The following is a 23,078-nucleotide window of genomic DNA, read 5'->3' on the forward strand; positions in this document are numbered from 1 at the left end:
GAGTGATAGAAACAGAACAAGACTCCTTTTTTTATTTCCTGAGGTTAAAATAGGATCCAAATCCCTGCAATACGGAGGCCCACTGCAACGTGACGTAGGAGTGCGGTTTTTTGTATATTAGCATAACGGATACCCATACAGAAGTGGATACTAACATGTATCCTGTCACATTTGCCATGCAAAAACCATGTTAAAAGTTAAATGCGCACATGTGTGCCTACGCACAAACTTTATAATGACATTGTGTGTAAATTCTTACTGTAGTATTTCTGTTAAACGATAAATCAGCTTCCTTCTTATCTGTCATTGTGCTGTTTGATGTGTGACAGTGCAAGAAAGCAGATGTGATCTTACTGTCACATTATATCGTTATGATAACATAATATATGCCTTCAGTGATTTTCTGAAGATAATTACCAAAAAATAACACAACTGGAATAACTACAGCAGTCGCGATCGTCTGATCTCATATGAAGCAAGAGATTGTGATGACATCTGATGACGTGTGCAGGTGCTGTAGTGCTGTCCCGACTCTTATGGCCCGTTTCCACTGAGTGGTACGGTACGGTTCGGTTTGGTTTGGTACGCTTTTATGGCCGTTTCCACTGTCAAAAAGCGTACCGAACCGAACCGTACCGTACCACTTTTTCGGCACCCTTTCGAAAGGGTACCAAACACGAGAAAGGGTACCAAAAGGCGGAGCCACACGCGCAGCTGAACGCTATTGGTTTACAGAGATACGTCATTCGCTTACGCAACAAGCCAGAATGAAAACAAAAAACCCGCCATGTTTGAAAAACACAGCGAGAGATTTTAGCGGAATTATAAATACATATAATAACGAGTCATGGTCGATCCGGGCTCAAACAAACCTTGTCGTCGTCATGATGAACAGCCACAAATCCAAGAAGAAGAGCAGATTTACCCTGTGCCCCGTAGTTTTTTACGAGCCAGTCTGAGGCGCGAACGGTTTCGCTTTCTTGCTAGCGCTCGCCGCGCGTCTAACATTATGTCTGAAATTACAAACTTCTTGAGCTGATGATAACAACCTGCGCTTGATTATTGACGTGCTTTTGAAACCCGATCCTGTCAGACACTGACAAACGCGAGAGTGAAGCGCGAAGAAACAAAGGAGAAGCCGGAAAAAAGGAGCACATTAAATACGGGCGAAATGTCTACTTTATATAGTTCTTCTGTAGTTGGGAACATATCGGAGACTGTAAGGGGCTGTATGTGTTTATACATGTTCATTTATTTAGTTATTTAATATAATTACAGACGTTACAGTAGGCTGTTTCGCACTGTCTTTGATCTGCAGTTATAATCAACTCATGTTCAGAGAAAAGTCAGTAATAAACATTTCTACACAAGTATTTATGTGTGTAAAGCATCTGTTGTGTGAGAAGTGCTTCTCATATGATATGTGAATGACCCCTACAGCTTTATTGTAGACATATCCTCGAGCTAGAATGACATCGACTGAAACTTTCTGTCATACACCACGCCCACCAAAAGGGTACCCTTGTTAGTGGAAACGCAAGCCTGATAAAGGTGACCCGTACCAAACCGAACCATACTGTACTGTACCGTACCAGTCAGTGGAAACGAGCCATTAGGGGTACATTTTTAAGCCCTTCCCCTTCACACTCGGTTTTAAGGGAGAAGGGGTAGGGGTACAAAAATAGGATTGGGCCTAAGTCTTATGTAAAAGTACTTAAACAGTTATGTGTATAGTTAAGTATTTAAAGTATATGTATAGTTAGTAGCTAGTATAGTCAGATTAGCGCTTCAGTATGTTAGTTATGTATAGGTTTAAAATAGCTCTTATGGTTATTTATGTAGCACTGTGGTCCTGCCAAACACAACATTTCATTCTACTTTATGTCCACACAAATATAGCAGAATGACAATTAAGCTCAACTTAACTTGACATAAACATAAATATAGAATCAAAGAGTGATGATATCTACACTAAATCAAGACATCAGCTGCGTCCCAAATCGCATACGTATGCACTATTCTACACCATTTTGTAGTATAAATAGTGCAAGTAGTGAGTTCACACTGAAAACTTTAAAAATAATATGTGTCCTTTAATTACCAGGATGATGCACTCATTCAGCCGGTGAAAATGAAGTGTGTAATCATGGACACTTCACGCACTCAACGACCGTAGCTTTGCTCACGTAGCGGAAGGGGCGGAGCTATCGGGTGCACATGTTGGATGACTTTATTTATTTTGGATTGTGAAAGAAAAATTCTCCTACGAGAGTGATTATAGCGCCCCCCGATGGTGAATGCGGTTATGCTTATGGCAGGTATTATTTGATAGTTTGGTCATTTATTTCACTGATTTGGCAACTGGCAAACGTCATTTGGGACAACACTACATACATATACTATGCTGTTGAGTGTGTAAGTGCATAAGTACATAGTGCATGAGTGCATAGTGTATAGTGAGCCATTTGAGAAGGATACAGACATAGAAGACGGCCATAAAGAAATGGGGAATGACTCCAATGTGGGCTCTTTTCCGTGATTTTGGTTCAGTGGCCGTCCAGTAGAGAGCGTCCAGAATGTCTTGCCCAAAAGACGAGAACAGTCGATCTGCAACCTGACAGATGAAATAACAGATATATTTACACAATACACTTGACTGAAAATGTAGTATACACAGATACATGTTTAAAACAAATCAAAGTGCTCTCAGTTTATATCTTGTCTAATCTTTAAAATGTATTCCTCACTTAGTCACAACGTCATCAAAATGCACCTTTGTTTGTTGTGCATATGCACCCTCTAGTGGACAAAAATATGTAGTGTTCCTTTAAAAAAGTGATAGCAGCAAGTTCCTTTTAATCTAACTAAAACTAAAATGTGAACACACTCTTGATTTTCCAAAGACTCCGGAAAACTGAAACAGGTGTGAGGGCAGTAGTATGGTACCTCCAGCATGTTGTAGATGATGTAGAGTTTGATGACTGACTGGCCTCGAATCAGGTGGTACATCATGGCGTAGTCCACATAGTGCATCATGGAGTAACAGAGGACCATGATTAAACCTTTGAGCAGGTCACACACCTGAGCTGGCTGCAGGAACCGGGAGCCACTGATCAACACAAACACACAAACACAGTATTAAACAGATCAAAACAAGCCTAATCAACATATTAATTATAAATAGCACTTATGAATTTACAAAATGAGGGCAAATGCATTGATTACACACAACTGCTTTAAAACAGCACCGCACTGAAGAGCTCTGGCTTTACTTCAAACCACAGAAACACAAAAATGGGCATTTCTTCAACTACAGCTCAGAGATTGACTAACAATTCACAATAATATTATTAGTTATTATTATTAATCTTTATTTATGGTTTTTATTACAGTATTACAAAATGAAAAAAGACAAAAAAAAGAACAGAAATAATAATAACAAAATATAATATTAATAAATTTAAATAAAATAATATTTAATATTAATACTAAAAATAAAATATTTATACATTTAAATAATAAAATAATATTTAATATTAATACTAAAAATAAAATATTAATACATTTAAATAATAAAATATTAATACATTTAAAATAATAAAATAACTATATATAATATTTAATAATACACACACACACACACACACACACACACACACACACACAAACAATAATAATAATAATAAATAAATACAAAGAATAAAAAGAACAGAAATAATAATAATAATAACAATAAAAATAATAAAATATTATTAGGTTCAAATAATAAAATAACAATATAATAATAATAATCATAATAATAAATATTAATACATTTAAATCATAAAATAACTATATATATATATATATATATATATATATATATATATATATATATATATATATATATATATATATATAACAATAAAAAAATAAATGATACAAAAAAAGAACAGAAATAATAATAATAAAATGTTATTAAATTTAAATAATAAAATGGCAATATAATAATGATAAATATTTATAAATTTAAATAATAAAATAACAATATATAAATTAATAATATATAATAATGACGACACCAATAGCCTAGTGGTATTGTGCATGGACATATAGCACCGACGTGCTCACGGCAACCCGAGTTCCATTCCTGGCTCGAGGTCCTTTGCCGATCCTTCCCCTCTTTCTGCTCCCAGTGCTTTCCTGTCTGACATCTCTACTGTCCTATCATAATAAAGGTAATAATAAATAATAAATAATAAATAATAATAATAATAATAATAAATATATATATATATATATATATATATATATATATATATATATATATATAAATAAATACAACAAAATGAATAAACTAAAAAATAAAAAAGGTAAATAATAATATGGCTTAATCTGTATTCATTCACATATTATTTTAGTTTGTATCAACATGCAATTTAAAATGAATTAAATAATTATTTGTATTTTGACGTTCTTTTTTGTACATACTTAGATTGCATTGGATTGTCCAAGACCCGTTTTAAATCAGAAAATAAAATATTCAAATGCAACCTTCAGTGTGTGAAAATGACTTATCCCCGTTAATCTGTGCCTCATGAAATCTAAATATGCTCCAAGACAAATTAAAAGTGTGTTTGAAAAGATCACAAGAGTCAGTACTTGTAGAAACACCCAGATACAGAAAAACACCAATGAACAACTCAAAACCCATGCAGATGTTTGATGTATGGTCTTCATGTGCACACAATGAAGAGAAAAAATAAATAACATCAGTTTAGCAGTGACGTCTTTAAATCACACTGTGTTTAGTTCACAGTTAAATCACTGAAGGGAAGGTATCAGGTTTATTTGAGGAGCAGAGCTGCGATTCAGAGGTGTGCAATGGTGTAGGCGCGCAAATAAAAAAGGAAAAACTTGACGGATGTTACACTTGCGGCATCACACTCCCACTCACGAGGAGGAATCCACACACACACATCCTGAGGAAAACAACGAGATCGAGAACCGGTGAACAGAAAGCTGAAACTACAGTTAAAAAAAGCACCTTTTTTGTACCTAAAAATTATTTTACTGTTTGTTACTACTTTACTGTTTTTACTACTTATTTAAAATGAGCTGAAACTACACAATTCTTCAGTTGTTTTTGGGACGACCTTGCGACAAAAATAAAGTTAGATGTTACTATCAGTATGTTAGGCTTCAAGGATATTTATAAGCTAGTGTGCTACAAAACAATGACAAAATTGGCGTTTAGAAAATATAAAACTGATATAAACACGTCAAGCATGCAGTGTTGCCAATTGACCGAATTTGTCACTATATTTAGTGACTTTTCAGACCCCCTTAGCGACAATTTTTTTTAAAAAGCAACTAGTGACAAAACTAGAGACTTTTTTTTGGTGTTACTGGAGATTTTTATAGACTCTCATGTCTCCATACTGTATTATGCATTTAATTTTAATTATGTTACAGAAAATTATAAAAAATATACAGCTAGCATTTGACAAAGGACAGCTTCCAGAATCTCTCTCAGTTCAGTGCTGGATTCGGCTAAAATACATCCAACCGACGAAGCTGTGGATTGTGAACCACAACCTGTAAGTGTTTTTATTTGTTAAAATTGATCAACCATAGGCACAGTGTCTAGCGTTTAAGGTATGTTGTAGCGAGGATGTGAACAAGTGAACAAGGACGTAAACAATGGGAAATGCTGTTTGGCACTGTTAACAATTTAGCTACAAATTCATATTCATCAGTCAAACTGCTGTAAACACCCACAATCTTCAGCAGCGCGTGCAGTGACTCTCTATGCAGCCGTTTTCAGACTCTCTATGCATCCATTTCAGTGCGTATGCATCCATTTTCCGTGAGTTAAAACATTTTATATTACTTACACATGCTTATTGCAAATATGTGTGAAAGACACTTGTCAGATTTTATTTTAGAGCAGGTTTGAGGTTTAGCTGTGTCCTCTGTGTCATTTTTGTCTGATTCAGACACGAACTGATATGGCTAACAGCTACTGTTTACACAGCGCAAAAGTGCATGCTTGTAGGGGCGTGACGTGGAGCCAATCTGCGAATCACAGCACATTATGTTAGCTGACAAATCAGAGCCTCTTGAGGGCGGGCCTTTTAGACGAACTAGGAAATATGACAGTCGTTTCATGTTAGCTGAGTAACTGTATATAATTAATGTAAGATATATTAAAAATAACGTGATTTTCAACAAATGAAGCATGAGCACACATTGCTTTGCATCTTATAAACACAACCAAGCCTTAAAAATGCACCGTGGACCACCCTTTTAAAGAAAAAAAAACTTGTCTGGGCTGCAAAATGTATATTATACAAATCGCTTTAAATATTAAAACAAAGTTGCAAAGATTCCTCAGATTTATGATCTCTACATTTTAGTTTCTAATTTTGAATCTAAAATAAATAAATCAATAAATTGAATTCAATAAAAGCTCACTAGACGCATTGAAAATGAACAAATGAATCTAAATCAAGTGGTTTGTACTCAGTGCTGATGGCTGCGATGTGAAATCCGTCTTTCTGTAAGCACAGACTGAACACACACCGATATTTACTTTTGTCTGTTCCAGCTTCAGCTTGTGTTAGTGCCTGGCTTAAACTGAAGACAGCATTTGTCCTTTCTATCCTAGACCCGTGTTGAGAGGATGAAATGCAGAATTATAGTGCTGGACAATTTTATTCTGCAAAAGAACCGTCTTGAAAGGCTACCGTGCAAGGGAGAGATCCTTCCTAAAGTGTGCTAAAAGTAACAGTAAATGTGATCAACATGTTACCAAATTAGATCTTTTAATTCTTCAATTACATTTAAATAGGAATATTTTTGCACATAATCTCCTGGAGCTGCAAATGTGACCATGAGGTATTAATAAAGTCTTAAAGAGCAGCTGGGGTTCGGAGGATCCTGCTAAACCTCCTTGCAGTTTGATTAAAGTGAAGGGAAAAGCTGCAAAGACTCAAGAGATCCACACTACACAGTTCTGCTTCCATATATATATATATACAGTTAAAGTCAAAATTATTAGCCATACAGTTAATTTTGTTTCTTTTTCAAATATTTCCCAAATAATGTTTAAGAGCAAGGAAATTTTCACAGTATTTCAGATAATATTTTTTCTTCTGGAGAAAGTCTTATTTGTTTTATTTCGGATAGAATATAAGCACTTTACAAGAATTCTTGTACTGTGAAGTAAAACATAATTGTGTATGGAAAGAATTGTCAATGCACCGTGATATCGAATTGAACCGAATCGATGGCGTGATAATCGTAACCGAACCGTGAGACCAGTTTTGTTTCACACCACTAAGTTATATCGCAAGAAATATTGCTAATCGCAATACTCAACAGCAATATCACAAATAGAATATTTTCCTAGTATCATGCAGCCCCTAATATGCATCTTTTCGTGTTACACAATGAGATCATGTGAAGAGACCCTCAGCCTAGTTTACCTAATTAACCTTTAAATGGCACTTTAGATTAGATTAGATTCAACTTTATTGTCATTACACATGTACAAGTACAAGGCAACGAAATGCAGTTTAGGTCTAACCAGCAGTGCAATAGCAGCAAGTGCAGGATATAGGTATAAGTTATAAAGTGCAGTTATAGAAAAACTATGGTAATATTTACAGATGGATGTACTATCAACATTATATACAGGTTGTATTAGCTATGAACAGATTTACAATAAATGAATATATGTACAGGATGCTATTAATAGCAGAAGTGTGCAGATAGATAAACATAATTACAAGTGTCCATGTGCTGTGGGTATGTCCAGTTCAAATAAATGAATCAGTGCAATGAATATGTGCAAAATTTAAATGTGCAAATGATAAATAAGCTTAATACTAGCATCTTAAAATATATCTACTAAAATATAATGGGTTTTCATCAGGGCCAAGATAAAATAAATCAGTTATTAGAAATTACTTATTAAAGCTATTATGTTTAGAAATGTCTTGTCTCCTTTAGAAAAAACTTCTCTCCTTTAAACAGAGATTGGGGGAAAAATATAAAAGAATTAAAATTAAACAGAAGGGCTAATAATTCCGACTTTAACTATATATGCAGACTATAACTGAAAAAAGTAATGATTAACAAAAAAAAAAAGACTGAAAATAAACTATTGAAAATATGATATTGCTTTCGAATTGTGGTTCAACAGAAGCATTAAAAAGGCAAACTAATGAAACTGGCAAAACTGAAGGGCATATGTGCATGTTTGCCTGTCTTAGCGGCTTCCAAACTGGTCTATTTGATGGCTATCTTGTTGGTTTGTATAGAAATCCAGCATAACCTGTAGCCAAAAAAATTCTGCAATGCATCTTAGGCCAATTTAAGCATTTTTATATCAGCATGACGATGTGAAGTGAAGCATTTCAGTGTCACACTGCTGCCAGACATGATCAAGTCACATTATTCAGTAATGAAAACACAACCACTGGCAGACTTAACACTTCATAGTTCAAAACACAACCGCTTCACTTGCCAGAAGGCGACAGATAAAAAAAATCCACCCTCACAATGCATTCAAAACCACTATAGTATTTTCACTATCTACACTCAAAAACCGACTTTTGGTGCTTGTTCAACCTACTTATTTTAAATAAGTTGAAACAACACAATTAGTACGTTTTTTGTGACAACCTAATTGTTTTATGTTCAATTCACTTAAATTTGTAAAAACAATTAAGTTTTGTGGGCTGCACGGTGGCGCAGTAAGTAGCACTCTCCCCTCACAGCAAGAAGGTCACTGGTTCGAGCCTCAGCTGGGTCAGTTGGCGGTTTGCATGTTCTCCCCGTGTTGGCGTTGGTTTCCTCCGGGTGCTCCAGTTTCCCCCACAGTCCAAAGACATGCGCTGTAGGTGAATTGGGTAGGCTAAATTGTCCGTCGTGTATGTGTGTGAATGAGTGTGTATGGATGTTTCCTAGTGTTGGGTTGCAGCTAGAAGGGCATCCGCTGCGTAAAATATATGCTGGATGAGTTGGCGGTTCATTTCATTGTGGTGACCCCAGATTAATAAAGGAACTAAGCCGAAAAGAAAATGAATGAATGAATAATCGATTTGTGTAGGCACAACATGAAGGAATTGTGTGGAACCCAGTATTTATTACAGCGTAGGTTCATTTAGAGCCCAAAAATAATTTAATATGATATAAAATATGATCTTATATTTCTTAACTAAAATCCTTAAGCATAACCATATTATATTTGATCAAAAACATCTTAATAATGTGAAAAAAATGCTAAATGACATAAATTAATTTCTTAAATGTTAAAATTACGCACATAAACCTGATGCAAAAATATGTTTTTACATTAATGACAACGAATTCTACTTAAATATATTATACTGTATATAATCTACATCTACTTAGTACATTATTTTAAAGACCGGCAGCTAGCTCTCTGCAAGTCTCACATGGTCACTCACTGAAGCCTTGCAGGGCTGTGCCCGGTCAGTACCTGGATGGGAGACCACATGGGAAAGCTAGGTTGCTGCAGGAAGTGGTGTTAGTGAGGCCAGCTGGGGGCGCTGTGTGGGTCCCAACGCCCCAGTATATTGATGGGGACTCCATACTGCCCAGTGAGCTTTCGGATGAGATGTTAAACCGAGCTCCTGACTTCCTGTGGTCATTAAAAATTACAGGATGTCCTTCGAAAAAGAGTAGGGGTTTAAGCCCGGCATCCTGGCCAAATTTGCCCACTGGCCTCTGTCCATCATGGCCTCCTAACCATCCCTATATCATAATTGGCTTCATCACGTCTCCTCTCCACCAATCAGCTGGTGTGCAATATGTCTGCCAAGTGGATATTGCACACTGGTGGTGGATGAGGAGATTTCCCCCCCAATGTTTTGAGTGTCCAGAAAAGCGCTATATAAATGTAGGAATTATTATTATAAAATATCGAGTAATTAATCGGGATTCGAAAAAACAGTCAAAATCAGTCCAATTAAATGAAAACCTGCATATTAATTTCAAAACAACATAAATGATACTTTTAGAAAGTTTTCCAAAAACAACAAGTTTTACTTGTACATTTACTTGTTCAGATGGTTCATGCTGCAGTGGTTCATCAATTTTTTTGTAGTTTTTTAAATTTAATTCAGTCCTCAAAATGTAAATGTGTGCAATACAAGGAAATAGATCAATAAATTTGACAAATATTTTTCAAACCTAAACAAACACCATACATGTAACATGACCCAGTGCAACATTCATTCGTTTTCTTTTCAGCTTAGTCCCTTTATTAATCAGGGGTCGCCACAGCGGAATGAACCGGCAACTTATCCAGCATATGTTTAACACAGCGGACGCCCTTCCAGCTGCAACCCAACACGGGGAAACACCCATACACTCTTGCATTCCCACACAAACACTACAGACAATTTAGTTTATTCAATTCACCTATACTACATGTCTTTTGGACTGGGGAGAGCATGCAAACTCCACACAGAAATGCCAACTGACTAAGCCGGGGTTCAAACCAGCAAGCTTCTTGCTGTGAGGTGATCGTGCTACCCACTGCGCAACCGTGACGCCTCCCCCAGTGCAACATGAAATGTTTTTTTTGTATGTAATATGCATTTTTTTCTAATGGCTGCACGTCTTATGATGCCAGATTTCATTTATGCATTATGGTCTTAAATCATTTGCAAGTATCATTGACAAATTGCTCTAAACAATCTCTGTGGGGTCGCCACAGCGGAATGAACCGCCAACTTATTCAGCATTTGTTTTACGCAGCCGATGCCCTTTCAGTTGCAACACATCACTGGAAAACATCCATACACACTCATTCACACACACACGCGCACGCACACACACACACACTATGGACAATTTTACCTACCCAATTCACTTATACCACATGTTCTTCCCCCCGTTTTGGGGGAAGTTCACGCGAATACGGGGAGAACAAATATAAAATATAAAAAATATCATCTCTTCTGGGTCAAAGTGGATCTGAATGCATTGTGAAGGTTCAAGGAGGACCTCTTTTTTATACAAGATGTCAAATAAGTCTCTGATGTGCCTCGAGTGTGAAGTTTCAGCTCAAAATACCCAACAAATAATGTTTTACAACTCTTTGAAACTGCCCCTTTTAGGCTTTGATTAAAATTCTGTCATTTTGGTGACTTTAAATTCAAATGAGATCTTTTAAAAAGAGGGAGAGGGGAATGCTATAAACGCAGGCAGGTAAAGCTCAAAAACTCTAATGGTGAATGGCTGCTTCTCACTCAGGGCTGTCTATGGTAATGAGGGAGAGATCAACACTAATGGGCGGGACTTTCTCTTTGTGATGACACCTACAAAGGGAGAATGTCAATCAAAGTGTGTTTATGAAGTGTGATTATAAAAAATAGAATTCATTAATTTTTACCTATAGAGGCTGGATAAATTCACACACTGTTGCCAAACAACTGTGTTCTAACCCCTTATGAAAGTGATTTTTGCATAACAGCGCCCCTTCAAATTACCGCACCATTACAGTCACTGCTTAAAGTGAGTTATAAGGCTGGCAGATGCAGCAGTGGCATGCACCTTATATTAAACATTCAGAATGAAGCATCATGGGACTGTTTGAAATGGGTCATGATGAAGACAGGCGTCCCTACCTGCTCCGTCTGCAATAAGGACAAACATTAGCGCTGATGGGAGGAGGACAGGCACATATTAGACAGCAAATTGTACACTGATATGAGCAAACATCAGTTATACACTTGTTCATTATGAACACGAGTCACGGCTGAAAAACACAACAATAGGAGAGCAAGGTTTTGGTTTTAAAAACATCCTTCTAAGATAAACACATCTCAGTTTGTTTTCATAGACAGATGAAATGAAAAAGCCAGTTCTGGATGGGCACAAACATCGCTGACCTCTCAATTTCGAGGTTATTGTACTGGTATGTTCAGAGCTTGAAGGCTGTGCAGTGTTTCATATAGATAAGCTGTTATCTCACATCTTTCCCGCTCTTTTCTTTATCTTTAACAATTCCTGAAATTAGTCTCAAGTGGCAAAATGTTTGGCAAAAATTACACAGAGCACACAAGACTTAATCTCAATTACATCTTCAGCTGATAATTCCTCACTTCAAACATTAAGAATTCACTTCAGTTGATCATCAACTACTGTTCAAGGGTTTGGGGTGAGCTAGAGATTCAAATATTTGCTTTTTAGCATGTAACATTTATGATGTTAGCAACATTTACTAAATAAATACTAATCTTTTAAACTTTGCTTTCAACAAAGACTCCTAACAAAAAGATTGTCTGAGGTTCTATAAAAAATTTAATCATTTGTTAAAGTTCATTATTGTTAAGAAATGTTTCTTAGTCATCAGATCGTCATATTATAAATGATTTCGGGAGGATCATGTGATACTAAAGAATGGAGAAATAATGAAAATTCAGCATTTCATCAAATTAATTAACTATATTTTTAAATGTTTCCAAATAGAAAATGATTATTTTAAATAGTACAAATATTTCCTAATTTTACTGCAATTTCAATAGATTTTTTGCGGCTGTTGTTTTTATTATTTATTATTAATATTAAATATTTCTTGGTCATCGGATTATCATATCAGAATGACTTCTGGAGGATCATGTGACACTGAAGAAAGAATGAAATTTACGCTTTACATCCAATTCTTAAATTACATTTTAAAATGGTTTTCAAATATAAAATACTTGACTAAAACAGTAAAATATTTACAAATTTTACAGCAATTTTGATAGAAAGTTTTGTTTGTTCATTATTATTATTATTAAGTAGAAATGTTTCTTTGTCATTGTATCAACATTAGATTTCTGGAGAAAAAAAAAGAAAATTCAACTTTGCATCAATTTAATACATTTAATTCTAAAACATTTTCAAACAGAAAAAGCTTCTTAAAATAGTAAAAATATTTTACTGCAAGTTTGAATGATATTCAATTCTTATTTTTTATTATTAAGAAGAAATGTTTCTTGGTCATTGTATTAACATTAGATTGATTTCCGAAAAATCATGAGACATTGAAGACTGGAGAAATAATGAAAATGTATTATTAATATGAAATATTTCTTGTTCATCAGATTATCCTATTAGAACGATTTCTGGAGGATCGTGTAACACTAAAGAAAGAATGAAATTTACAATTTGCATTTCAAAATTCCATTTTAAAAATGGTTCAAATATAAAATACTTAATTAAAACAGAAACAATATTTCAAAACTTTACAGCAGTTTTGATTTAAAATTTAGTTTGTTCATTATTCTTGTTAATAAGAAATGTTTCTAGGTCATTGTATTAATATTAGATTGATTTCTGAAGAATCATGAGAGAAAAATGAAAATTCAGCTTTGCATCAAATTAATAAATTTAATTCTAAAATATTTTCAAATAGAAAATGCGTCCTAAAATAGTACAACTATTTCCCAATTTTAATGCAATTTTGAATTATTATTTTTAAGCAATTTTTTAAACTCATTATTAATAGGAAATGTTACTTGGTAATCATCATCATATCAGAATGATTTCTGAAGGATCATGACACACTGAGAACTGGAGAAATAATAAAAATGTATTATTAATATAAAATATTTCTTGGTCAATGGATTATCATATCAGAATGACTTCTGGAGGATCGTGTGACACTGAAGAAAGAATTAAATTTACACTTCACATTCAATTATTAAATTACATTTTAAAAACACATTGTTCAAATATAAAATACTTACCTAAAACAGTAAAAATATTTTTGAAAGTTTACAGCAATTTTGATTGTAAGTGTTTTGGTTCATTATTATTAAGAAGAAATGTTTCTTCATCATATCAGAATGATTTCTGAAGAACCATGAGACACTGAAGACAGGAGAAACAATGAAAATCAGCTTGTATGATCAAATTCAAATAGAAAAAGCTTCTTAAATAGTAAAAATATTTTACTGCAATTTTGAATGACTTTTTTAATTAATTAATTAAACTTTCATTATTATTAAGAAATGTTAATTAATCCTAATATTAGAATAATTTCTGGAGGATCATGAGACACAAGACTGAAGAAATAATGAAAATTTAGATTTGCATCAAATGATTTAATTACATTTGAATTTTTTTTTAATTAATAAATAAATAAATATATTATATAATTAAAACAGAAAAATATTTCACAATTTTACAGCAATTGTGAATGATTTTTGTTTTAATTAGTATTTTTTACGTTTTTAATGTTCATTTTTTAAGAAGAAATGTTTCTTGGTCATTGTATCATCATATTAGAGCAGTTTCTGGAGGATCATGCGACACTGAAGACTTAAAAAAATCTTTAAAAATGAACTAAAAAAAACTGAGCTTTGCAACAAATTACAAAGCTATTTTACTGAAATTTCGATTGACTTAAAAAAAACAGAAATCTTCAGAAATGTTCCCAACGCCAGACTTTTACACATGCAGTGTTTGTTTTTACAGTGAGTGTTTTGTTTGTTTACCCGAGGCCGCAGCAGGGTATGGTCAGCAACCTGAGGAAAGCCAGCAGAGTCCTGAGCGGCAGCAGGGTGAACACGTACAGAAAAGCATCCAGACACAGGCAGATCCCGAATATCATCAACTAAAGGAACACACACAAACACTTACATTAACACAAGCTATATGTAAATCACAAATGCTCTTGTTTGCACGATATTTTGAAAAAGTATCATTATTGCGATAATAGTGCATGCAATATTCATATCGCAGAGAATATTTTCCCAGTATCGTGCAGCCCTAATATGCATTCATTCATGTTACACAATGAGATCATGTTAAGAGACCCTCAGCCCTAAATCCTGATGCTTCACCATCTAAAGCCCAGCGAGGCGTGTGATGTGTGGAAGGAGGCTCAGAATGTCTGCCAGCACTCCGTAACCTTCAAACATTTCTCATCTTCAGGAGGCAATCCTCCGTTTCAGAGAAGACCATTAAGAACAAATTAATATGTTAACATGCACCGCAAGCAACCGGCTCTTTAAAGTCGGAGAGTGATTCCTGGGGGACGATTTTTTTGCAGTGGCTATAAAACAAAGAGAGCTTGTTAGGAGACGAACAGGGACCACTAGAAGCCTCTCAACAAAGGACAAAGAAACTGAAAGGCACAGGGAAATAAATCAAGACAGGGCTTAACAATAAGAAGCTTTTCTACAGGCCTGTAGCTCAGATAGGAACTTAAATTGCCTCTACAGTACATAAACCTTTTTTTGTGTGTGTGTGTCAGATTCATTTTCATTGGATTTCTGGTTTCTGTATACAAAAAACCCCCACAATGAATAAATAAAATATACACTTTTTTGCAATGACAGTTACTATAAAGCTACAAAACTCTTTGATAGATATATATTCATATATAGTCTTTGGTTGGTAACATTTGTAGGTCTCAGACAGACAGACAGACAGACAGACAGATAGAGAGAATGATAGATAGACAGAAAGAGAGAATGATAGAACGATGGCTGGATGGATGATGGATGGATGGATGGATAGATGGATGGATAGATGGATAGATGGATAGATGGATAGATGGATAGATAGATAGATAGATAGATAGATAGATAGATAGATAGATAGATAGATAGATAGATAGATAGATAGATAGATAGAACGACAGACAGAGACAGACAGACAGACAGACAGACAGATAGATAGATAGATAGATAGATAGATAGATAGATAGATAGATAGATAGATAGATAGATAGATAGATAGAACGACAGACAGACAGATCAGACAGACAGACAGACAGATAGATAGACAGATAGATAGATAGATAGATAGATAGATAGATAGATAGATAGATAGATAGATAGATAGATAGATAGATAGATAGATAGATAGATAGATAGATAGATAGATAGATAGACAGACAGACAGATAGATAGATAGATAGATAGATAGATAGATAGATAGATAGATAGATAGATAGATAGATAGATAGATAGATAGATAGATAGATAGATAGATAGATAGATGGATGGAAGGATGGAAAGACAGAATGACAGACAGACAGACAGACAGACAGACAGACAGACAGACAGACAGAAAGATGGATGGATGGAAAGACAGAATGACAGACAGACAGACAGACAGACAGACAGACAGACAGACGGACGGACGGACGGACTGATAAAATGATAGATAGACAGAAAGATAGATAGATAGACAGAAAGAGATAATGATAGAACGACAGACAGACAGACAGACAGACAGACAGACAGACAGACAGACAGACAGACAGACATAATGATGAAAAAAAGAATATTGCTTGTTTCCCTTTATCAAACCAAGGCAAGGAAAGTTTATTTATTTAGAACATTTCATACACCGTGGTGATTCAGTGCAAACCACACAATGGTAAACCAGCTGCATGAAATTCATTAGTCTAAATGCCAATGATGCACTTACATGGTCATATTGACAGACATCAATGAATCTGATTCAAAATTATTTGTGCTTCTTCAGATTATACCAAGAATTAAACTATGCAGGGTCTTATCTACATGTTACCACATTGAGACCCCAATATCTCTCTGACTGAAACAGGGCCTTAAAAGTAGAAATTGAGACTGGAAACAAGAAACATTATTTGTTCTTCAGATATTCTTCTTTTTATACAAAACGTGACAGCTACAGTTGAAGTCAGAATTATTAAACACCCTGAATTATGAGCCCCCCTGTTTGTTTTTTCCCCAAATTTCTGTTTAACATAGAGATTTTATCAACACATTTCTAAACATAATAGTTTTAATAACTCATCTCTAATAACTGATTTATTTTATCTTTGTCATGATGACAGTAAATAACATTTGACTAGATATTTTTCAAGACACTTCTATACAGCTTAAAGCGACATTTAAAGGGCTAACTAGGTTAATTAGGTTAACTAGGCAGGTTAGGGTAATTAGGCAAGTTATTGTATAACGATGGTTTGTTCTGTAGAAAAAATATATAGCTTAAAGGGGCTAATAATTTTGACCTTAAAATGGCCTTTAAAAAATTAAAAACTACTTCCATTCTAGGCGAAATAAAAGAAACAAGACTTTCCCCAGAAGAAAAAATATTGTCAGACATACTGTGAAAATTTCCTTGCTCTGTTAAACATCATTTGGGAAATATAAAAAAAAAAAAAAAAAAAAAATTCAAAGGAGGTTTAATAATTCTGATTTCAACTGTATATGCAGTGTAAGACACAATGGGCCCTATTATACACCCGGCGCAATAAGGTGCAAGACGTGTTTGCCCCGATGTGTTCCTATTTTTAGACCAGCGCAACCTTAATTTTTCCTGTTTTCCAAACGCTGTTAAAATAGCCAAACCATTTGTGCCACTTTGTGGACTCATGGGTATTCCGGTCTAGAATGGAGGTGTGTAAAGGTGCATTTGTTGGCACGATGCTATTTTGACGAACTAAATTAGACTGTGCAACAGACCAACTGAAAGCAGGTCTAAAGTCCAGCGCAGATCGTGTTAGTTGTGCGCCTCACATACACATTGCTTAAAACACGCAGAATGTAGAGCAATACGCAAATATCTTTACAAATGAAAAAGAATTAAAGGAATAATATATAACAAAAATTATTACTTTCTACATAATTATAAAAAACCACTGCCTTCATGCCTTCTTCATCTCAGGGGGCTTTTTAAAATTTATTCATGACAACTTGCTTTTATATAATGTTATTACTATTAGTATTATTATTTATTATATGCATATTTATATTTGTTTTATTAAAACAAGCCTAGATTTGTCCATCTGTCAGGACCATATTGGCCATAGCACGTGTGTTTGGATATAACTCTAGGCTAATGAAGGTCTTCAGTGGAGTGCTTACAACACCATTTCCTTATCCACGAAAGAGAAAAAGGGAAAGTGAAAGTAAAGGCTGATTGGAGGAGGCTCGTTCTTTATCCTTGTGTTGCAGATGCTCCGTTTAACCGTTTAGAGAAATAGCAAAAAACGTCCGCAGATTCCGTCTGGCCCTATCCATAACTCATTAAGAGAATAAGCACAACCCTGTTAGACCATGCACTTCAGCAAGTAGCAGATTTCTCTGTCCTTAAAATAGCAAAAGTGGATTCGGAGACGCCCTTATGCTTTTGCGCCCTGCGCTTTAGACTTTGAGCCTAGATCGTTAAAATAGAGCCCATATAGTTTTTGAATGAATTTGTGAAATGTAACAATATAATAATAAAGCCACAGTGAAATTCCTATTATGTGTGGAAACACACCATAGTTGTTAGATTTTACTAACAGACCTTGCAATTCCTGTATATGTATATATATATATATATATATATATATATATATATATATATATATATATATATATATATATATATATATATAAAAGCCTGCCACCTTTCTAAAGTGATTTTGACCCTCTGTAATTTGACTGCAAATGTCAGGTGCACTAAACTATAATTTAAAGCCAGCGGACCCCAGATTGAGTTGCATTCCATGCCACATGTCCAGGCTGTAAGTGTTCATAAATTTCAGCCAATTTCAAATCATGACAATGTCATGGCAAGATCAACACAGAAAAAAAAACACATTACATAACAATAACAACAACAAATTCATACATTAATAAGAGACAATACAAAAAGCACTTCAAACAAACATTAAACATGACTCCTCACTTTGAAATATGATAACTTAAGAGATTCTGTGATCATTTACTCACCCTTTACTTGCTTCAAAACTTTGTGAAATTCTTTCTCTGTTGAACACAAATGAAGATAATTTGAATAATGATGAAAACCTGTAATTGTTTTTCTATCTTTGAAAGTCAATGGTTACAGGCTTTCAGCATTCTTCAAAATATCTTTTTTAGTGCTCAACAGAAGAAAGCAACTCATAAGGGTTTGGAATCACTTGAGGGAGAATATATAGTGAGTAACATGAGTTACATTGCGCTCATATAAATTATGAAAAGCTATTACTGTAAACAATGAATTTTTTTAGTCCCATAGAGCATAATATGAAATGACAGACATTTTATCTTGTCCATGCAATATAAATATACATGCGTTATATATGTATGTATATATATATGTATATATATATATATATATATATATATATATATATATATATATGTATATATATATATATATATATATATATATATATATATATATATATATATATATATATATATATATATAAATATATATGTCATGGCATATATATATTGTCATATTGCACAGCCCTAGCAGGGGCCCATACAGCAATCCTGAGGGGATGATGAAAACACGAGCCCTTACCTGCTCCAAGTAAACACACTGGCTAACAGCAACCATTCTCAATGAGCGCAGAAACATACACAGCAGCTACTTCCATAAAAGCACGCAGGACAGGACAGCAGCAGGTTTATGACCAGAAATCAGTAAGAGTAAGCATAACAAACATAAACTGTTTCCAGGTCAGTAGTAACTGTGGACTCTTTCTAGGGTTTAAGAGGAGGAGCAGCTTCAGGGTCACAGAGGCGTCTTTGTGTGCAAATACCTCAACATACCACACAAACCTGAGAGCTGAATGCGAACAGCGCTCTCTGAAAACAGACACACTGCCCATTATTTCAGCTATAATCGTGTATTTTAATATTACTTTATTAATGAGAAATTTATTTTAAGCAGTCTTAGTAGTTTGCTAAAATATCTCAATATCGCCATCTAGTGGGAATAAACACCAACACTTTGAGGAAGAGCGAAGCGCTGGATCATTTTCATTCAAAGAAATAAACAGGAGGGCTAATAATTCTGACTTCAATTGTACATTTAAATACAGATAAATACATTTAGGCCTATTTAATTACTCATTTATTATTCATGTACAACAATTAAGACAAAATGAAAAAGCTAAATATAATCAACAAAGAAAATGTAAATGAAAAAGCTTATTCATATCACTTTAAAATAACAAACACTATATTTAAGCTAAAATACTGCTTTACTTATTTTTTTTTCAATTATGTATTTAATTATTTATGTTTGTTTGTACTTTATTTTTATTGGCAGATGTTTTATTTCTTCAGCACCAAATAAAGACTTTAAAAAAGTATCTAAGGTTTTTAAAACATGAAATTTATTCTGGGATTGTATCACTTTAAAATAACAAACACTATATTTAGGCTAAAACACTGGTTTATTTAATATTTAATGTTTTTATTTATTATTGGTTGTACCTTCATTTTAGTTGTCTTTTATTTTGTTTTACAAAATGAATCCTCATTGTATTTAACAAGTTTACAATATAATGAAGCTTGTTAACACGTTTTTAATGCCTTATGAAGCAATTATAATGCTTTGTTTCGTTATTTTAGTTAATTCACAAGTAGCAGGGTGTTTACAGCTACTGTATATTTCTGTCTGTTTACATACCGTCCCTTTGTGCCCCCTGGCGGCATTGTTGTAAACTGCTGTTACACCTAAACACATTTTTGTAATCCATTTGTCCCATGGCGGCGTCACATGTGGCAATAGTGGTCATTTGAACTGTCACTCACTGTATCTTTGTAATAAAATAGTTTTGAATAGATTTGTTTTATGTATGTGTGTGTTATGTTATGTCAAAACAACCTTTTATTTTGGATGCGATTAATCGCGATTAATCTTTGGAAAGCAATAGTTAAAATATTGACCTCAGACTTATTGCACAGTACTGCATGCATATTACCAGAATTACATTAAAATGTATATATAATATCCTATTAAGGGGTGTCTCCTTAGTATTCACCATTGGATATTGGGACTCACCCTCTCCAGCTCTCTGGGGATCCTCATGCATGTGTAAACCCTCTCCCTGCGCTCCGTGTATTTGGCCTCGTTGTGCTCCAGAAAGTATCCTCTGGTCAGTTCTGCACACATGAACCTCAATAGAGATGGATCCTCAGGTTCATCCACATCTGTGAGGAAGAGAACAATATTGCGTTCAGAGATACAGTGAAAGCCAAGCCAACTATTTATCTGGTTGTGATTCACATACAGTACAACACCAGCTGCAGTGAAGTTTCTATGGGAAACTGCTTAAAGGGCACCAATTATGCCACTTTTTACAAGATACGAAATAAGTCTGAGATGTCACTAGATCAGGGGTCTCAAACTCAAATTGGCGGCAGGCCATATCAGTGACTGACAAATCATCGGAGGGCCACTTTAACATTCAAGCACAACAAAAATATTGGAAACCTGATGTAATTGATCCACTCAGACATTCTTTTCCAGAGTATATGCAGTCAAAGCTCCTTCATTTTGTTTCTTATTGTACATACTGAAGGGGTAGTTTAAATTGCTATGAAAATACTACAATTTAATAATAAGCATAATAATTGTTATTATTCTGTCTAAATCAATTGTTGCTTTACCAAAAGTTACTCAGATGGCGCAAAAACAGCAGAAAGCAGATTTGGTAACTTTAGTGACTTTACTGGCAACTGTTCTTCTCAATATCTTTCTTTTTTTTGTAAAAGTACAACAAAGAGGGAAAAGATTAATAATAAAATATTATATATATATATATATATATATATATATATATATATATATATATATATATATATATATAAAATATACACACACACACAACAGGTCTGTCTGGTTCTCGAATCTGATTGGCTGATAGCAGTGCGACATTCTGCAATAACAGCACTCTTCCAGCCTCTTTACTTTTGTGTATTACTCCACCCACATAGATTGACAGCACATCAATAAACTCACTACAGTTTGGCAAATATTGCAGCTATTGGACAACATCATGTACTTTTGAGGCTTTTTAGTCGAGAATGTAGTTGTTTAGATTGCAATTATGCAGTTTATTTATAAGGAATGGATAGTGCTTATTTCAAAATATTTATAATTTCTGAGAGACAGCGTATCGCCGTCCATTCGCCAAAGACGGTTGTTGTTGTCTATCCACAAGATGGTGCCAGGACCGCATAATAAGCCCTTGATTAGAAGATTAAAACTGCGTGTTTTCCAACTACAGCTGATCAAATCATTATTAAATTGGTTTTCTAAATCAATCTCTCTCTTTTGTATGGATTACAACTATGCAGTTTATTTATTAGGACAGTGCCTATTTTAGTAGTTACTTTCCTATCCTTGTTCTCAACAGTGTTGTTCAGAGACCTCACCCCCGAACACCCCCTCCTTATCTCAAACACAACAGCAGTCTGATAGTGATTGCGCTGCTTTTTTTGGGGTTAATTATTGTGATATCCCGATTGCAACAGAGAAATACTATAGACTGTAACACTGTAAGAAGATATCTCTGTACACGGAGAGCATTTCATGTCAAGTTCAGACTTAAAATCTTAAAATGTCAGCAAAATCAGCTGTTTTGTCATCACTTTATACATGATGTTTGAGAATCATTCAAACACTAGCTCTAAAGTGACGTTGGTGAATTCGTAACGGCTTCTGCTGTTTCGAGGTCAACTGCTGAGGTGAATGAATGGCGGAAGAAAGTAGTTCCTAATACAAAAGGGTTTTTAGACTCTCCGTGTTTGTTTTCTTTTTTTATATACACGATTATGACGTGGAACTGTTGTATAAACGCAATAACACACTCGTAGCAGTTAATATGGCTGTATTTCAGCACTGGTGGGACGACCAACGCACGCCTCTCACCAATGCTGATATACAGCCATATCGCACTGCTACGAGTGATATTGCTCATATATATATATATATATATATATATATATATATATATATATATATACACACACACACACACACACAGACACACACATATATACATTCACGTGTACTTTAACACGTTTAATTCAGCCAGCAGTCACATTTGATTAATGTACATTTTTTTACACAAATCTTAAAAAGCATATGAGGAAAATCTATTAAATGAGACCATTTGAATCGAATATTAGCAAAATGATAATGTTTACACCACCATCATAACGTGTAAGTTATGAAGAGGTGTTTGTACAGCACAATACAGGCAGTTCAAAACTGATTATAATCAAAAGAGCCTTGAATGTTTTAAAAATGGAGCTTTAATAAAAATAGAGCAC

At 34.3% G+C, this 23,078-nt stretch overlaps 1 protein-coding gene across 2 annotated transcripts in view; it reads right to left on the reverse strand.

Moving 5' to 3' along the window:
- The window catches only part of tapt1a (transmembrane anterior posterior transformation 1a), a 51,329-nt gene that overhangs the window by 22,921 nt on the left and 5,330 nt on the right, over nucleotides 1–23,078 (reverse strand). The window contains exons 2-6 of one of the 2 annotated variants that reach the window (XM_056472672.1): nucleotides 20,803–20,951; nucleotides 14,505–14,623; nucleotides 11,646–11,678; nucleotides 2,947–3,109; nucleotides 2,479–2,614 (exon numbers count right to left, since the gene is read on the reverse strand). In XM_056472672.1, coding sequence (XP_056328647.1) covers nucleotides 2,479–2,614; nucleotides 2,947–3,109; nucleotides 11,646–11,678; nucleotides 14,505–14,623; nucleotides 20,803–20,951 — 600 coding nt within the window. The remainder of the gene's footprint in view (nucleotides 1–2,478; nucleotides 2,615–2,946; nucleotides 3,110–11,645; nucleotides 11,679–14,504; nucleotides 14,624–20,802; nucleotides 20,952–23,078) is intronic. The other variant, XM_056472673.1, reaches the window with a different exon arrangement.

The sequence above is a fragment of the Danio aesculapii genome, chromosome 14 (assembly GCF_903798145.1).
Source record: "Danio aesculapii chromosome 14, fDanAes4.1, whole genome shotgun sequence".
Taxonomy (NCBI): Eukaryota; Metazoa; Chordata; class Actinopteri; order Cypriniformes; family Danionidae; genus Danio; species Danio aesculapii.